We start from the raw sequence: 13,756 nt of genomic DNA on the forward strand, positions 1-13,756 counted from the left end.
TAAAAGGATCTGTGTTCCCAGGGAGATCCCTGGCACCACTCAGTCTTAGAGCAAGATGATTAAAACAGGGATAACCACGAAAAGCAGCCAGCGAACGGGCAGACGGAATAATGCTTTCAGATACTGAGTTTCTGGGTAGTTAATCCTGCCTTGCTGCTTTTATTTGAATCACGTCTCGTCATGGTACTGCTGACCGCTCCAGTGGTGACCTCCCTGCACTCGTGTCTGGTGGTGAATTTCATCGTGATGCAATCCAGTGGCTCACTGGAAAAGTTTAGGCAGCCTGACTTCAAAAACCGTATGGAACAGCAATAAAAAATACCTGTCCCCAGGGAGTAACGCTTGTCTGTGTCCATGCAGTCGCTGATGGTCAAAACGATGTGTTTGAAGTGACACATTTCCATAATGGGTTGTGATTAAAGCCGTTCTTGTGTTTCCTGGAGTGTGGATAAGTGGTTGTGATGCCAAATAAGTAGGACCTTGATGAAATAGTGGGATGTGTGGTCTGAATGTGGCATAAACAAAATGAAACAGCTCCTGAAGATGATGAAAGGACAAGTGGTGTTCAGCGGGCACATGAGAACAACACCGAGAACCACTACACTTACGCACACAAGACAAATTACCGTGTAATTAGGGGTTATGGGATGAGTACTGGTCACAGCACAAGTCTGGAGAGATACGCAGCAGGAAACCAATTTCTGGCAGAAATGCTTAGACAAACCTAGGTTGCACTAGTAGAAGAGGATGTAAAGAACAAAGCAAAGGAGATGGTTTCTGGGTTTGAAGCACAAGAGAAAATGTGCATTTATAGTCACTAAACTGGATTTTCAAGGTTTTCAGGGAGAAGTGAATCACGATGAAAACTGGCAGGAGAAACCAAAAAATTATCATCTTGTACCAGGCATGGGAAGTGAAGCCACCTGCAAGGCTGTTATCGGAAAGAAGAGTTTTGAGCGATTCTGGAAAATGTATCCAGAGTTGGGGAGCGATTTTGTAATTCATCCTGCCACGTTTTCTGTTCTGGATGGAAGCCTCCCTCTGGTGTACTGAACATTTTTCTTGTGGTGGTTTACATACTTACAGACATTTTGCTGATTACATTTGGACTTCGTTATTATTAATCCCCCTGCTGTAAATGTTTGGGTATTTTTAGGAAGGCACCATTTATTAGATGTTTTGTGTTCGTAGACAAAAATGCTTTTTACTTTTACAGGTAAAAGGTTTTACTAGTTGACAAACTATTCGTAACTGGGATATAAGAACTATCGTAAATGGAGCTTTCCTGGATCTATCTCTGGTTTTACAGAAGGCGATGCCTTTTCCACTTACCCTCCATGTTACCACATAGATATGTTGCCACATACCCATTCACTCCTGGCAGTTTTAAAGCTCTGAAAGCACAAGATGGCAATAGTCGTTTTTTTGTTACCTTTGTGATTCTCTTTTTCTCTCCTCTTTTCTGTCTTTTCTTCTGTAACAAAGGATTTTTAAAGTGCAGATTTGCTTTGCAGGAAAAGTCTCAAATTAAATTGTATTTAATGCTTGACATTTTTCCTCCTTCTTTTAAAGTTTTTCAGATACCTTGGAGATGGCGGACGATATGGCCATAGATATACCCCATATTTGGTTGTACCTAGCTGAGTTGGTGACCCCCATGTTAAAAGAAGGAGGAATCTCTATGAGAGAACTTATACAGTAAGCAATGCTGTTCTTTTCCAGCGTCGGTCGAGCTGAGCTGTCTGCCTGGCTATAGTATTTTCACAGCATGGTTCCCGTCAGTAGATAAAAGACAAGTAGTGTTAGAGGCTCAGCTTCTCGTACGAGTCGATAAAAGGCTTGCTGCTCATCGTTCGGGACTCGCACCAGACTGAAAGCTGTGGTGGGAGGGGAGCTTGCTGCTCTGTAGTCGCCACTCAGGGGTGAAAGTTTTATCCGTAAATCTACTTCAATCCTGTCTGTTTCAGCTGAGCTTAAAAAATACCCGTGTTGTGCAGTTGGAGTCATTTGAGAGCACACTGAGGCTCTGAGAATTGGACTTGAAGAGAGCAAGGTACTGCGCAGGAGGCTTTATGTCTCGGAGTGTAGTAACTGCCACCTGGGCATTGCCTTAAACGGGCACAACACCTTGCCTGCAAGATGGGAAACTGCTTCCAGGACCGGAGTTTCTGTATTTCGTACATGTCCTTATATATTTGGGGATTAACTAGAAGCCAATTGAATGGTTCCCTTTTCCTGTAAGTAGTGTATTAAGAAAATAATAACCTTTTCCCCAAAAAAGGGTCCTGCTACCCAAATGCAGCATCCCACAAAAACGAGTGGTTTTGATGTTATATAAAAAGGAAGTCTTTGTAATTAGCCCTGTTGTGGCAAGTGCACTGCATCACCAACGTCTGTTTTATCGGCAGTTCTAGCTAGACCAAATCCTTTATCCCTGGCAGAGGTAAAGGTGATTTCCTGCATCAGTTTGATCACTACACCTTGCCTTGCATTCCAAATTCAAATTACAAGGAAAAATACCCGTTTTTCTTTCATTCTAGAGAATTTAGCAAACCTTTGCTTCCTGTGGGAAGAGCCGGCGTCTTGCTTGCTGAAATCTTGCACCTTCTATGCAAACAAATGGTAAGTGTCCACGCGTACCGTTCGTAGATAGGAGCTGGATGCCGCAAGTACATGTTTATGCATGAAGCCTGCACGTTTCCCACATGAAGATATTTAGGGATGGGCCAGCCAGTCCAGATAACCTAGGAAACCTGCCTTTTTCATCCCCAATTTCAAACCAAGCCATACGAGGTTCCAAAAAGTTAACTTTTTTTTTTTCTCATCACTTTTCCCTTTTGCAGGTACCTTTGCACCTGGCTTCTTCCAGAAGCTAGAGTGCTGAAATACTGCAAGAGGGACATTCTCAAGGTATTTCTGGGCTGACCAGAAGCAACAAGTGCCGGAAATCTTGCGAGAGAGCTGTTCTTGCAGACCGGAGAGGTTCTGAGGGTTGGGATAAGCTGCAGGTGGCCTCCCAGACTTCTGGGCGCTTATCCAAACCAAACCTGCCAACTCTTAAGATTCACCCATCACTAGGGGTAGTGACACCTTTTCACCCTGTAACCTCTAGAGCTCTCTTACACATTTCACAGTTGTGTGTCCAAACAGTTTGGTGGTTTCCCTACAACTCTGTCTCCATTTTTTTGTCTTTTTTTTCTTTTTAATCAAGCTGAATACTGCACTTTGGATAGTGTCTATTTTAAACCCTGTATAAAATCCCTCACTTGCCCCCTTTTTTTTCCTTCCTTTTTTTTTTTTAAAGCATGCATTCAAATAAGGTTGATTGTTCCAAGGGCATTTCAGTCTAGCAGTGCAAATAGTGACTCTTTATTTATTTATTTTAGTCTTATGCTTGTGCGGACAGTCAGCTTCCATTTATTTTTCTCTGTTCTGTGAAAGAAAGGCTGCTGTGCTCTGGGGGTTGAAGCACAGACTTGGGTTTCTCTTTCTGCCACGGCTTTCTAATTCAATCTCATCCAGGCCAATACTTGGACTCGCATATTTCAATGTAGTATCAGTCATCTAATTCAGATCCTGATGAAGTGTAGCAGGAACTAAGCACAATTAGCTCTTAATGATCTGCATTGTAAAATTAAAATTGTAATCTGCTTTGTAAACTGAAAATCAGGCTGCTTTTATCAGTGCTTAATTTAGGCTATGCTCTCCCTTGTGCAGGTGCTATACGGTAAAAGTTTTGGCAAAGCATTTGGGTGAAAAGAGCTGGCTGTTACTAGCATTTTTATTCTCGTCAGAATTGCACATAATGTCATCTTAGGGTACCAAAAGGTCAGCGTGACATTAGAGGGAAGGTTGAACTGTACGTGCGGCAAAGGAGCTTTTCTTAAGTTTTGCAATAAATTCTAGGAAGTGAAGAGTGAAGTTGGTATTATCTACCTGAATTTGAGGCTTGATCGCTGCACAGAAAACAGCCAGTAAATAATTATTTTCTGCAAGTACCTAATTTGCGGGTGCTTTAATGTCAAGGCAGGGAGAGAATGAGTCACGGAGTAAGTTAATGACAGAGTCAGGAGAAGAATCTTAAGTCATCTCACTGCCAGGTCTGTGTCACGGCCGTGGGAAACTGCGCCTGGTTCAGATGTGTCACTTTTCGTAGGTAATCTCTGGCTGAAGTTGCAAACCCCACGTGTCACGTTCTGCCTTGTTTCTTACCCATCACCATGGCGTTTGACCCCTTGACAAGATGTGTATACCTGTGGCAGGATTGCATATATGATTTCTCTTGCACGGGATTTCCAGACCTTTTCACTTCATTGCTAGGCATCTTGTTTGGTGGCTGAATGGTTCTTTATTTCTCCTGACACAGCTGCACCTCTCCGGATTGTGTAAGCTCCCCGGTCGTCTCTCAAGTCTTTAAAATGAGCAAATTGTTTGTGTTTTAGAGCCATAAGAAAGTGGGAGCCTTGTGGAGGGAGACTGGCCTCAGTTGGAAGGACTACTTACCCGAAGGGGAGGATGTACATACCTTTCTCATGGAACAAGTGAGTTCAGAGGAAGCATTTGCTTAATGATTTTGGCACACTGATTTTTGGCCCCGCGTCCCATTTGTTCATCCTCTTCCATGCCATTCTTGCGTATAGTTTTGGTATGGGATGTGGGGTGAAGTGTCTCCCCTGCCAACTTGAGGTTGGATTATTTCAGCACCTCCTTTCTAAAATGTCGGGCCTGTCCCCTCCAATCCCAGGCACACATCTCCCATCAGCTGGCTCCCTCTAGGAGATCTATTTCTCCAGCTGAGGGGAATGAACTCAAAAATGAGTTTTGCAGCAAAGACAGACGATCTGCAGAAGGGCCAGAATAAATGGCAGCAATTACTCACTCGACCCACCTTGCATTATGATCCCAGAGGGTTTCACAGCCAAGCAGAGCCAGGACTGATGGAGGGCACTTTGCAGCTCCGGCTGGTGGTTCTGCTAAGGAAGAAGCTGGATGTCTCTCTTTGGAGCTACAAGTGATCCGCTGCCCTGTTTCAGCAGCGAGTGCTGCGCTGCAGGAAATGAAATGGATTACCGAGGCCTGGGGCTTGGTGAGGGGACTGTAGATCCTCTGTCACATTTTGCAATGAATTGGGGCGTTAGCTGCAATTTCTTTGAGCGAACGCCAGCTCTGGTAATTGCATTCCAGCTCCCCGTCGTTTTAGTTGAGCAACATGCACTTTATTTTGTGCACGCTCGTATTGTGCAGGGCTGGAGTTGCCCTGAGATGCCTGGTTGTCTTTGCTGGATAATGTTGTTCCCATGTGTTTGTAAAATGCTTTATTAATCTTTGGAACAGAGAAAGTATATAAATCGTTGTAATGATAACTTAGCAGTTGAAAGATGCCAGAAGTCAGAATGGAGTTTAGCTTGCTGCCTCAATTTGGTATAATTCAGCATAGGAAAGTATATTTAACTAATTCTCATCATCGCTTCTGATGTTGCAGAAGTTGGACTTCACGGAGTCCGACTGTTCCAGTTCCTCAGAAGCACTTTCAGAGAAAGAACTCTCTGCGGACGAGCTGAACAAGCAGCTAGAAAAACTCATTGTTGAGGACAAGGCGAATGATGAACAAATCTTTGACTGGGTAGAGGTACAAAGACTATTTTCACCCTCCCTGCACAGAGTTTGTTAACTGCTCTTGTAAATATTTTCTTATCTGAAGGAGCATCTCTGCAGGCTCCTCCCTAGGCACAGGACATGGAGATGATTAGGTCTGTGCAATCAACACTTCCAAAGGATTAAAATCTAAAATATAATCAGTCCGTTATTTCATAGAAAGCTTTAGGAAGAAAGGATTTTAGCTATGTTCACATACAACTGTGTAACTGCCTTTAAATACTGTAGACTTTTTGACTCTGAAAACACTGCTTCTGGCTCCTTACTACATTTTAGACAGAGTACACCGCTACGTTCTTCCTTCCTAAAATATGAGATAGAAGCTTCTCTCATTGCTTTTTGCAACATGACCTACCAAATTCCCCCTGCCACGCTGGGCAGTCACTTGAGGGCACATGTACCTTCTCCCAGTGCATTGGACCAGTAACTGTAGAAGAAAAAAAAAAGAAAAAAGAAAAAAAAAGGGGGGGGGAAGCAGCCCTGTCAACCCACTGATCTTTTGCCCTCTATCTCTGGCTGCATCCTTTAAGCCTGATATTTAATCTAGTGTCTGAAATTATAGCCAACCTGATTCATTTACATCTGTGCTTACAGCTAAACCTTGGTCAGCTTCATTTCAGTTATTTCTATTGCTGGAGCAATGTGTTAGAAATGTCATTTTTCTACTGCTGTTAGAGAAGTCGAGAGTGGCATGAAAGTGGCACTGAAAATCTGGGGACACCCACAAGCTCTTTGTAGTCTTGGACAAGTTTCATAGCCATTCTCTGAATTTCTTCTACAAAGCAAACAAATCTCCACCCAAGGAGCATGCTGTAAAATTTGTTGAAAAAGCCTAAAACTCTTAGAAAATGTATTAAGGGCATTGTAAAAGCCAAGCATTGTTGGGTTGGTTTGTTTCTCGAGACAAATGACCAGTTATGGGAGTAGTTAAATGGTGTAGTGATCACCTGAGATCACATTGTTGCGTGTTGACGTACCTGAGCTAGCTGCAAGAAATGAATGGGAAAGCTAAGTTTTTGCAGAGGGGTGAACTGGATTTCAACTGCTGCAGCTTTCGGTGAACTTGAACTTGCTGCCAAATGCAGTAAGTGGAGTTTGAAAGAGGTCACTCTCACGTAGCAGCGTGTTTTTAACTGGTCCATTTACTCTTGATTTCAGGCTAATCTAGATGAAAGCCAGATGAGTTCACCTACATTCCTTAGAGCTTTAATGACAGCAGTTTGTAAAGCAGCTATTATAGGTGAGTAACTTGCAATGTAAACACCATACAAACCAAACGTGCAAAGGATTATTTCATGTTTTTCAGGTTTATATCACTTTTCCCTCCCCCTTGAGGCTATTTTTTATCACATGCTAGGACTTCTGCACTGTGTTGAATCCTCTAGCGCTTGAGAGCGGGATGTCCATTCCCCCTGTGACAGCCAGGTGTTTTGCTGGTTGTGGTCTTGTTGAGGTTCTGGCGTGTCCCAGTGACCTTCCGTGAGCAGATGTTTCAGACGACGCTAAGTAATGCCAGGTTGTTCATTGTTTTTTTTCCTAGCGAAGGTGGAAGTGCGCTAGACGTTATTAAGCTAATTAGCATTTCCACTTCTGTGTCAGCAAGTATGCGTGGGTGCTCTACCATCGCAGCTTGCCACATGCGAGTTGCAAGCGTGGGTTGCAGAAGAGAAGCCAGCCTGCATCCCTGTCTTGTTAATAGTTTTATGTCCAAAGCTGCAATTTGAGAAAGATGGTTTATATGGATTACTTGAATGTACGGCAGTCAGCTGGAAATGGAGGAAAGGGTGGGTTCCCAAGTCAGACATCTGAGCCTCAGACCCTCAGGGGGGCTTGAATAAAGCGCTGCAGCCAGAAACATCTGGTCAGTTCACTTTGTTTTCTTTAACTTTACTGTTGGCATCTGGCAAGGCAAAAAAATTGTGCTTGTAAAGCAGCCGGTTCTGCTCTTAGCTGTAAGAGTCACGCTCGGTGGAGAGAATGGTCTGAACTTCATCGTGTTGCCAGGGGAAAGACAGCCCAGCTCCTTTCTTCTCCCCAGCACAGAACCTTTCTGATGCCACCTAGTGTTAATGGCGAAATGACACAGGATTTGATGACAAATGTTTAAGGGCTCCCAGATGTGTATCAGGAACATCTTGTTCTGTTTTATGTTTTGACCTTGCCTCCAATTGAGGGGTTTTCCCTCTTGTTCTCAAAATATCGGTTAATTGTGTTGTACAGGCTACTTAAAAGCTGCTGAATAATTTACCTATGTTGCTGATGGACTTCTAATGTGTATTTTTATATATGCCTGATTTCCTATTTCATGTGCAGCTTATGATTCTGTTTCAGAATCTGTATTTGGCGGGGGAAGAAATACTTTTCTAAAAACCCTCTATCTAACTGAAATTTTAGCCCTAGCCACTGTATGCACTTTGGACATCCAGTTGCCTGTGGAAACATAACAATTTGCACTGCAAAGTAAGGCATGTGTCAGCAGGCTGGCTGGGGCCAGGGTCACTGCCGGTACTGGTTGAATTTGGGGAACTAGAAGGATCAAGACTTCCAGAAAAAGCCATGGATCAGAAATACTTCTTATTGTTTCTTATCTCTTTTTCTCTCCGCACTAACCTGTATCTGTGATTTCTATTGGGATAAAGGCGATAAAAGATCCGCCCCTGCTGCCATGTACCACAGCTGACTCTATTTTCTTCTCTTCCCTTCAGCGGACTCGTCTAGCTTCCGTGTGGACACTGCTGTTATCAAGCAGAGGGTGCCGATCTTACTCAAGTACCTAGACTCGGACACAGAGAAGGAACTACAAGCACTTTATGCACTACAAGCATCAATAGTAAAACTTGATCAGCCTCCTAGTAAGTGTTGCCTCTGCGCTGGGGACGGGAACCCTGGTAGCCTAAGGAAAAGTTGTTTCTGTGAGAGCAATACCTAACAGTAGAGTCTGGAAGATGATGTGCTTTCCTGACATTCCTTACCATTTTACGTAGCAGATGAGAGAAAACAGTGCTCAGTGGTTTCTGCTTGTCCATATTCTGGCTTGAGAGCAGCGCAGTTCCCCAGATGCTTGGCCAAAGGTCGGCGCTTCTCTTGGTTGCTGCTGTAAGCAGCTATACAGAAGGAAAGACAAACCTCTGTGATGCAAAAAGAAGAGGGGGGGAAAAAGAGCAGTAAAAAATGATCTGTTAAGTTTACAATACCTGGACATGTGAGAGCACTGGGCATTGTAATTGCGTTGCTGCACCACAGATGTCTGTGGACTTGGAGGGAATAAAGTGAATTGGATGAGTCTTGTCCCAGAGACACTGCAGAAAACTGTTGCTGGAAAAGAAGCTGGGGAGTTGCCAAAGAAACAGTCTGCAGCACAAAATCAAAGAATGCCCAAAAACACCCGACTTGATCATCCTTAGCTGTAAGGCACTAGTTGTTTGTTATCCCTCCTGCTGAGCGCGAAAAATCAGAGGGAGAGGAGCCAGGCTGCAGGGTCCAGAGAGGGGAGGATGGGCTGTTGTGGATTCTGTTTGCTGGCCAATCCCTAGATAATACATTCCCACGGCTGCTTTCCCAGCTTTCCCTTTTCTGCAGAGCTTGTGTTATCCGACAAGCATCAGAGGGACCTGTTCTCCCCCTCAGCTGTGTGTAACCAGCCAGGAAGCAATAACTCAGTAACAGACCTTACTTTTACTTGTATCTGCATCTCGTGCATGAAAGGTCACGTTAAACCCCTTATCCGTAACCATGTCTTTGTCCGCAGACTTCAACTGCGCAGTACTAACAGCTGTTCTCTCCCGCTACTCCATTATTGCAGATTTGTTGCGGATGTTTTTTGATTGCCTGTATGATGAGGAGGTGATATCGGAGGATGCCTTCTACAAGTGGGAGAGCAGCAAGGACCCAGCAGAGCAGAACGGGAAAGGAGTAGCGCTAAAATCTGTCACAGCATTCTTCACGTGGCTACGGGAAGCCGAAGAGGAGTCGGAGGATAATTAAAACTTAAAATACAGAGAGAGAGAGAGAGAGAGAACAAAAAACAAAAAAAAACAAAAAAAAAAACAATTTAAGTATTTTTTTAAAGAGTTTCACGTCTTCGCCAATCACAGTGCAGCAAGGCCAATTCTCGCGCAGACCCCCCTTCCCCCACACATGCACGAGTGGGAGAGGTAAAAATAGATAAACACAAAGGTGATCATGGAGGAGAAAAGGTACTTGAAAAAAAAAAAGTAAACTTCAAACCTGAGGGCGGGAGCACTAAACCAAAATACATGTATTATTTATAGAAAATATTTTCTGTTTTAATCTTTTTTTTTTCTTTTCTTTTTAAACAAGGACTCATACTTACGAAAACAAAGCGAAACAAATCTGTTTAGCAAAAAAAAAAAGTTGAAAACTTTTAATTTATTATTTTAAGGACTGCAAATGCCAGTGTAATTTTTAAATTTGCAGTTGCTGTAAACAAATTGTATAATAGAACAAAAGCAGAGAAATAAATTTCCCTCCCCTTCATATGCACCTCAGTTTTGTTTCAAAGCATGATAAGTAGACAAAACTTTCAAGGGGGTTGGGGTAAGCTAGATGAGGAAGAGATGAGGGTTTTTTTTTTTTAATTGTCATCAGATTTTTCTGCCTGCCTCTCAGCTTGCTTCAGAAATTTAAAAAGAAAATAGTAATCAAAACGTACATAACCTTGGAACGGAAGGAAATGCATTTGAGAAAACCGCTGCGGACCAGAGTGCTCCGAAAATAACTCATTCAAAACAGTGCTACCCTGGGGAAAAAGTACTAGTGATACTTTCAGAACCTTTAGAGCAACTTTAAGGCTTGTAAATACATAGAACAAATATTTAAAAAAAGAAAAAAAGAAATTGACTCATTACTATTTCTTTTCACTTTCAAAATATAAAGAACAAAATAAAGACAAACATTGCAAGTTTAAAAGAAAGTAAAACGACTTCTCCTTTGACAGCTGCTGAATGTGTGCACCATCTCTGAGCGGTGCTGGCTCCCTTTTCATTGTCTAGATCCTCGGTTCCAAATTGTGTACCTATAGTGTGTGTATGTATGTGTGTCTACCAAAAAAGAGGGGTGAGAGCAATTGTTGTTTTTTAAAAAAAAAAAAAGGAAAAAAAAAAAAGGGGGTTGCTGCTTGGGAGACCTTTTCTGCAGAGAGAACTTAATGGCCGATGCGCAGCCGGCTGGGCTGCTGTACCACGTAGGTGCACTTGGTTCCCAGCACGTTGCCGTGAGGCTGGGAAACAACCTCGGGGGCAGTTGGTGCCCAAGCCCAGCTCTGCTTTTCCAGCCGTGTGGCCACGGTGTCTCCCGTGTGACTTGGATCAGTGGCGTCGTCCTGGGGACTTGGGAACCTGGTAGCTCTGGAGGTAGCAGCCGCTCAAGCAGAGAACCGGCAGCCCTTCATCACGGCTTGCGCGTCTGTTGCCGCCCAGCTTCCGCTGCCACTGCCCTTCACATCTGACGGTTGCCTTGCTGTGCCTAAGGAACCCTAGGACTCGTAGGGGTGAAAATGAAAGCACCCTACAGGAGTCAAGAGGTGGAACAAGTGATGCGGTGCTCTTCCCAGCTCTGCCCACCCTGTGACGGTGTCTGAAGTCTGAGCGCAGCCCAGGTGCAGAATAACAGTGGTCGCTTTGCAGTGCGGTCAGAGTGCGTGTTTTCTGCGTGCCCAAAGGGACCTCAGCTGCACCCCGATGCCACGCGGTCCTCCAAACTGAGCTGCTGCTGAGTACATTAAGTCTCTTGTGTGTCTCTCTTCAACAACCAAAGATGACCTGCTGGCTCTCACTGTGAAGAAGCTTCTACCGTAACACAGTCTGCAAAGTTTGTGAAGCCCTAAAATGTAGTTTGTGAACTGTGGTCCATGGACCACGAGCAACCTGTGGAGCATTTGCTGGTGGTCTGTGCAGCACTAGCTGCTCACATGATGCTGTCTTTTTTTCTTTCCAGCTGCTAAATCACTTTTTTAAAAAAAAAAAATGGGAAAAACGAAAAAAAAAAAAGGCTACAGATACATTAAATACTTTCCTAATCTTACTTTTACATGTAAACAATTGCTGTACTTGCATAAGGATGTTATTTGATCACCAAGGGGAAGGGAGGAGGGTGCCTGGTTGTGGCTGGAGGGGAGATGTCAACGAGACACTTTCCCTCTTAACATGTGTTCCACGCCATGAATCTGAGCTAAGAATCCATGGCCTAAAACACTAGAGCATTGTTTGTTTTTTTTTTTTTTTAGTAACAATAAAACACTTTTCTCTGATGTTTTGTTAAAAAAAAAAAAAAAAAAAAAAGAAAAAATATCCTCACCCTTAATATATGCATATGTATGTATCTGCTTGTACGACATCCAGTGCCTCCTCGTCCTCAGCTGCTTCCCCTCCCGGCCCCACAGTTGGGCCCAGCGGTTTGGCGACAGGCATGCTCAAGATCTCCCAAAGGCTCGTCCGCACGGAAAAACCCCCCAGCGGGTCTCAAGGTGTGTGTGCGCGTTAAACCTCTGTGGAAGATCATGTGGGTGCTCTTCTCGCAAAAAGTCATTTTTGAGCCAGAACATCAGCGGGTACGGGATGGTTTGTAGCAGTTAAATAGTTGAATTAAATGGATGCAAGTTTGTATGTAAATGAGGCCAAATATTTGCCGATTTGTGTGCACCTGACTAATTTCCCCTCAGAGGATGGGCAGTGTCAGACCCTGCTGGGAACGGGAGTGTGTGACGCTGGAGCTGCAAGGACTGCAATTTATTTACCGATTGCCTTGAGTTAGGAAGAAATTGCTAGAGCCTTGGAACAGCCATGTGAATCAAAGTGTGTCAGGGCAGGGAAATTTGTCTGAGGAGCTTGAATCTTTTGGCTGAAAGATTTGGGAAAGCACTGGCTGGAGGGAATGGGAGCAGTGAGCATGTGGGTAGAGGAGAGATGAGAAAGTCTCTCCCCTCCTTCTTTGAGCCTTTAATGTTAAATGTTCAGAAGGGGTGAGAACTTCCCCTGTTAGTGTCCTGCAAATGCCAGGGAGTTCTCAGCAGTTTTTAAGTTGTTTGGGGTTTCTTTTTCAGAATTATCCAAAGGCTCTGAAAAGGTCTGCAGCAAGGCAAGCTTTGAATTTTCTTAAGCTAGATCAGTTAAGCCTCACAAGGAGTGCTGTGAGAAGTTTGTGCACGAGACCTTGAGGGTATGTTACCTTGAGGTGCGGCTTCCCACAAATGTCACACAAGGAGCATATTTGATACCAGTCTTGGACCCTAACTGCCTCCTCTGCTCCCCTTGTGCTGTTCGCCGCAGGCCGCTTGCTTACCTGCTCCTGTATCAAGATGTGGTTGCTTTTCAGTCACCTTCTGGATGAGCGCAGGTTTGCAGGCTGTTGCAGCTCCTCAGGATGCGGCCCATGGTCCTGGAAGATCTTTGCAACATGTCTAAAGGGTATTAAAATACAAAAAACTAAGTGGTAGATGAAATGGAAAAGGGGATAATTAATTAAAAGAGGTTCCCATAGGAATGTGATTTGTGGGAGCCTCATTTTACATACGTGAGGAGAGGTGAACTGTGGTTACTCCTACCTAACATTACAGCAAACCCTAAACAGGAGGACTGCACATTTCTGCCAAGAGTACTAAAGGTTTAAGTGTGGTGGGGTTGTTTTTTTTTTCCTCCCAGTCTTGGTCCTGTGAGGCATTTAAACACATCTTCTGGGCAAGGCTCGTGAACGTGGCAAGGAGTTAATGCAGCTCGGCAGGAAAGAGCTGCATTAGGAAGCCATTTCCGGTGCTGGGAGGCCTTTTTGTGCTGGGGGTGTGCGCACCATCAAAGGCACGAGCAAGGAGGAGCAGACGCATCGCTTACATCCCCGTTCATTGCTGAAAACGTCCACAAACCTGAAGAAGTCAAACAGAAAATTTCCAGGCGAGGTGTGTGCCTAAGGCTGGTTTCTTTCTAGGAAAGTGTTTTCAGAGAAGGATCAGTCATTTCTGTGAATGAGGTCAGGGAATACACTGGTATCAGACGTTGCGCTCTGCTTGTGTTAACGTGTTCAGGGTTTAACCTTATTTTCTCAGGAAGTCTTGGGTCCAGGAGCAGACCTTGGTGTGTGGCAAAATGTT

The 13,756-nt window shown here is 44.0% G+C and overlaps 1 protein-coding gene across 1 annotated transcript in view; it reads left to right on the forward strand.

Annotated features, from left to right (window-relative positions):
- EIF4G3 (eukaryotic translation initiation factor 4 gamma 3) overlaps nucleotides 1-9,874 on the forward strand; it is a 79,814-nt gene extending 69,940 nt beyond the window's left edge. Inside the window, exons 28-34 of the mRNA XM_082009465.1 lie at nucleotides 1,573-1,698; nucleotides 2,541-2,622; nucleotides 4,443-4,541; nucleotides 5,483-5,629; nucleotides 6,814-6,895; nucleotides 8,361-8,507; nucleotides 9,458-9,874. Coding sequence (XP_081865591.1) covers nucleotides 1,573-1,698; nucleotides 2,541-2,622; nucleotides 4,443-4,541; nucleotides 5,483-5,629; nucleotides 6,814-6,895; nucleotides 8,361-8,507; nucleotides 9,458-9,639 — 865 coding nt within the window. The 3' untranslated portion in view covers nucleotides 9,640-9,874. The remainder of the gene's footprint in view (nucleotides 1-1,572; nucleotides 1,699-2,540; nucleotides 2,623-4,442; nucleotides 4,542-5,482; nucleotides 5,630-6,813; nucleotides 6,896-8,360; nucleotides 8,508-9,457) is intronic.
- Nucleotides 9,875-13,756: the final 3,882 nt, after the last annotated feature.

This window comes from Phaethon aethereus, assembly GCF_964289735.1.
Source record: "Phaethon aethereus genome assembly, chromosome: 21".
NCBI classification, from domain to species: Eukaryota; Metazoa; Chordata; class Aves; order Phaethontiformes; family Phaethontidae; genus Phaethon; species Phaethon aethereus.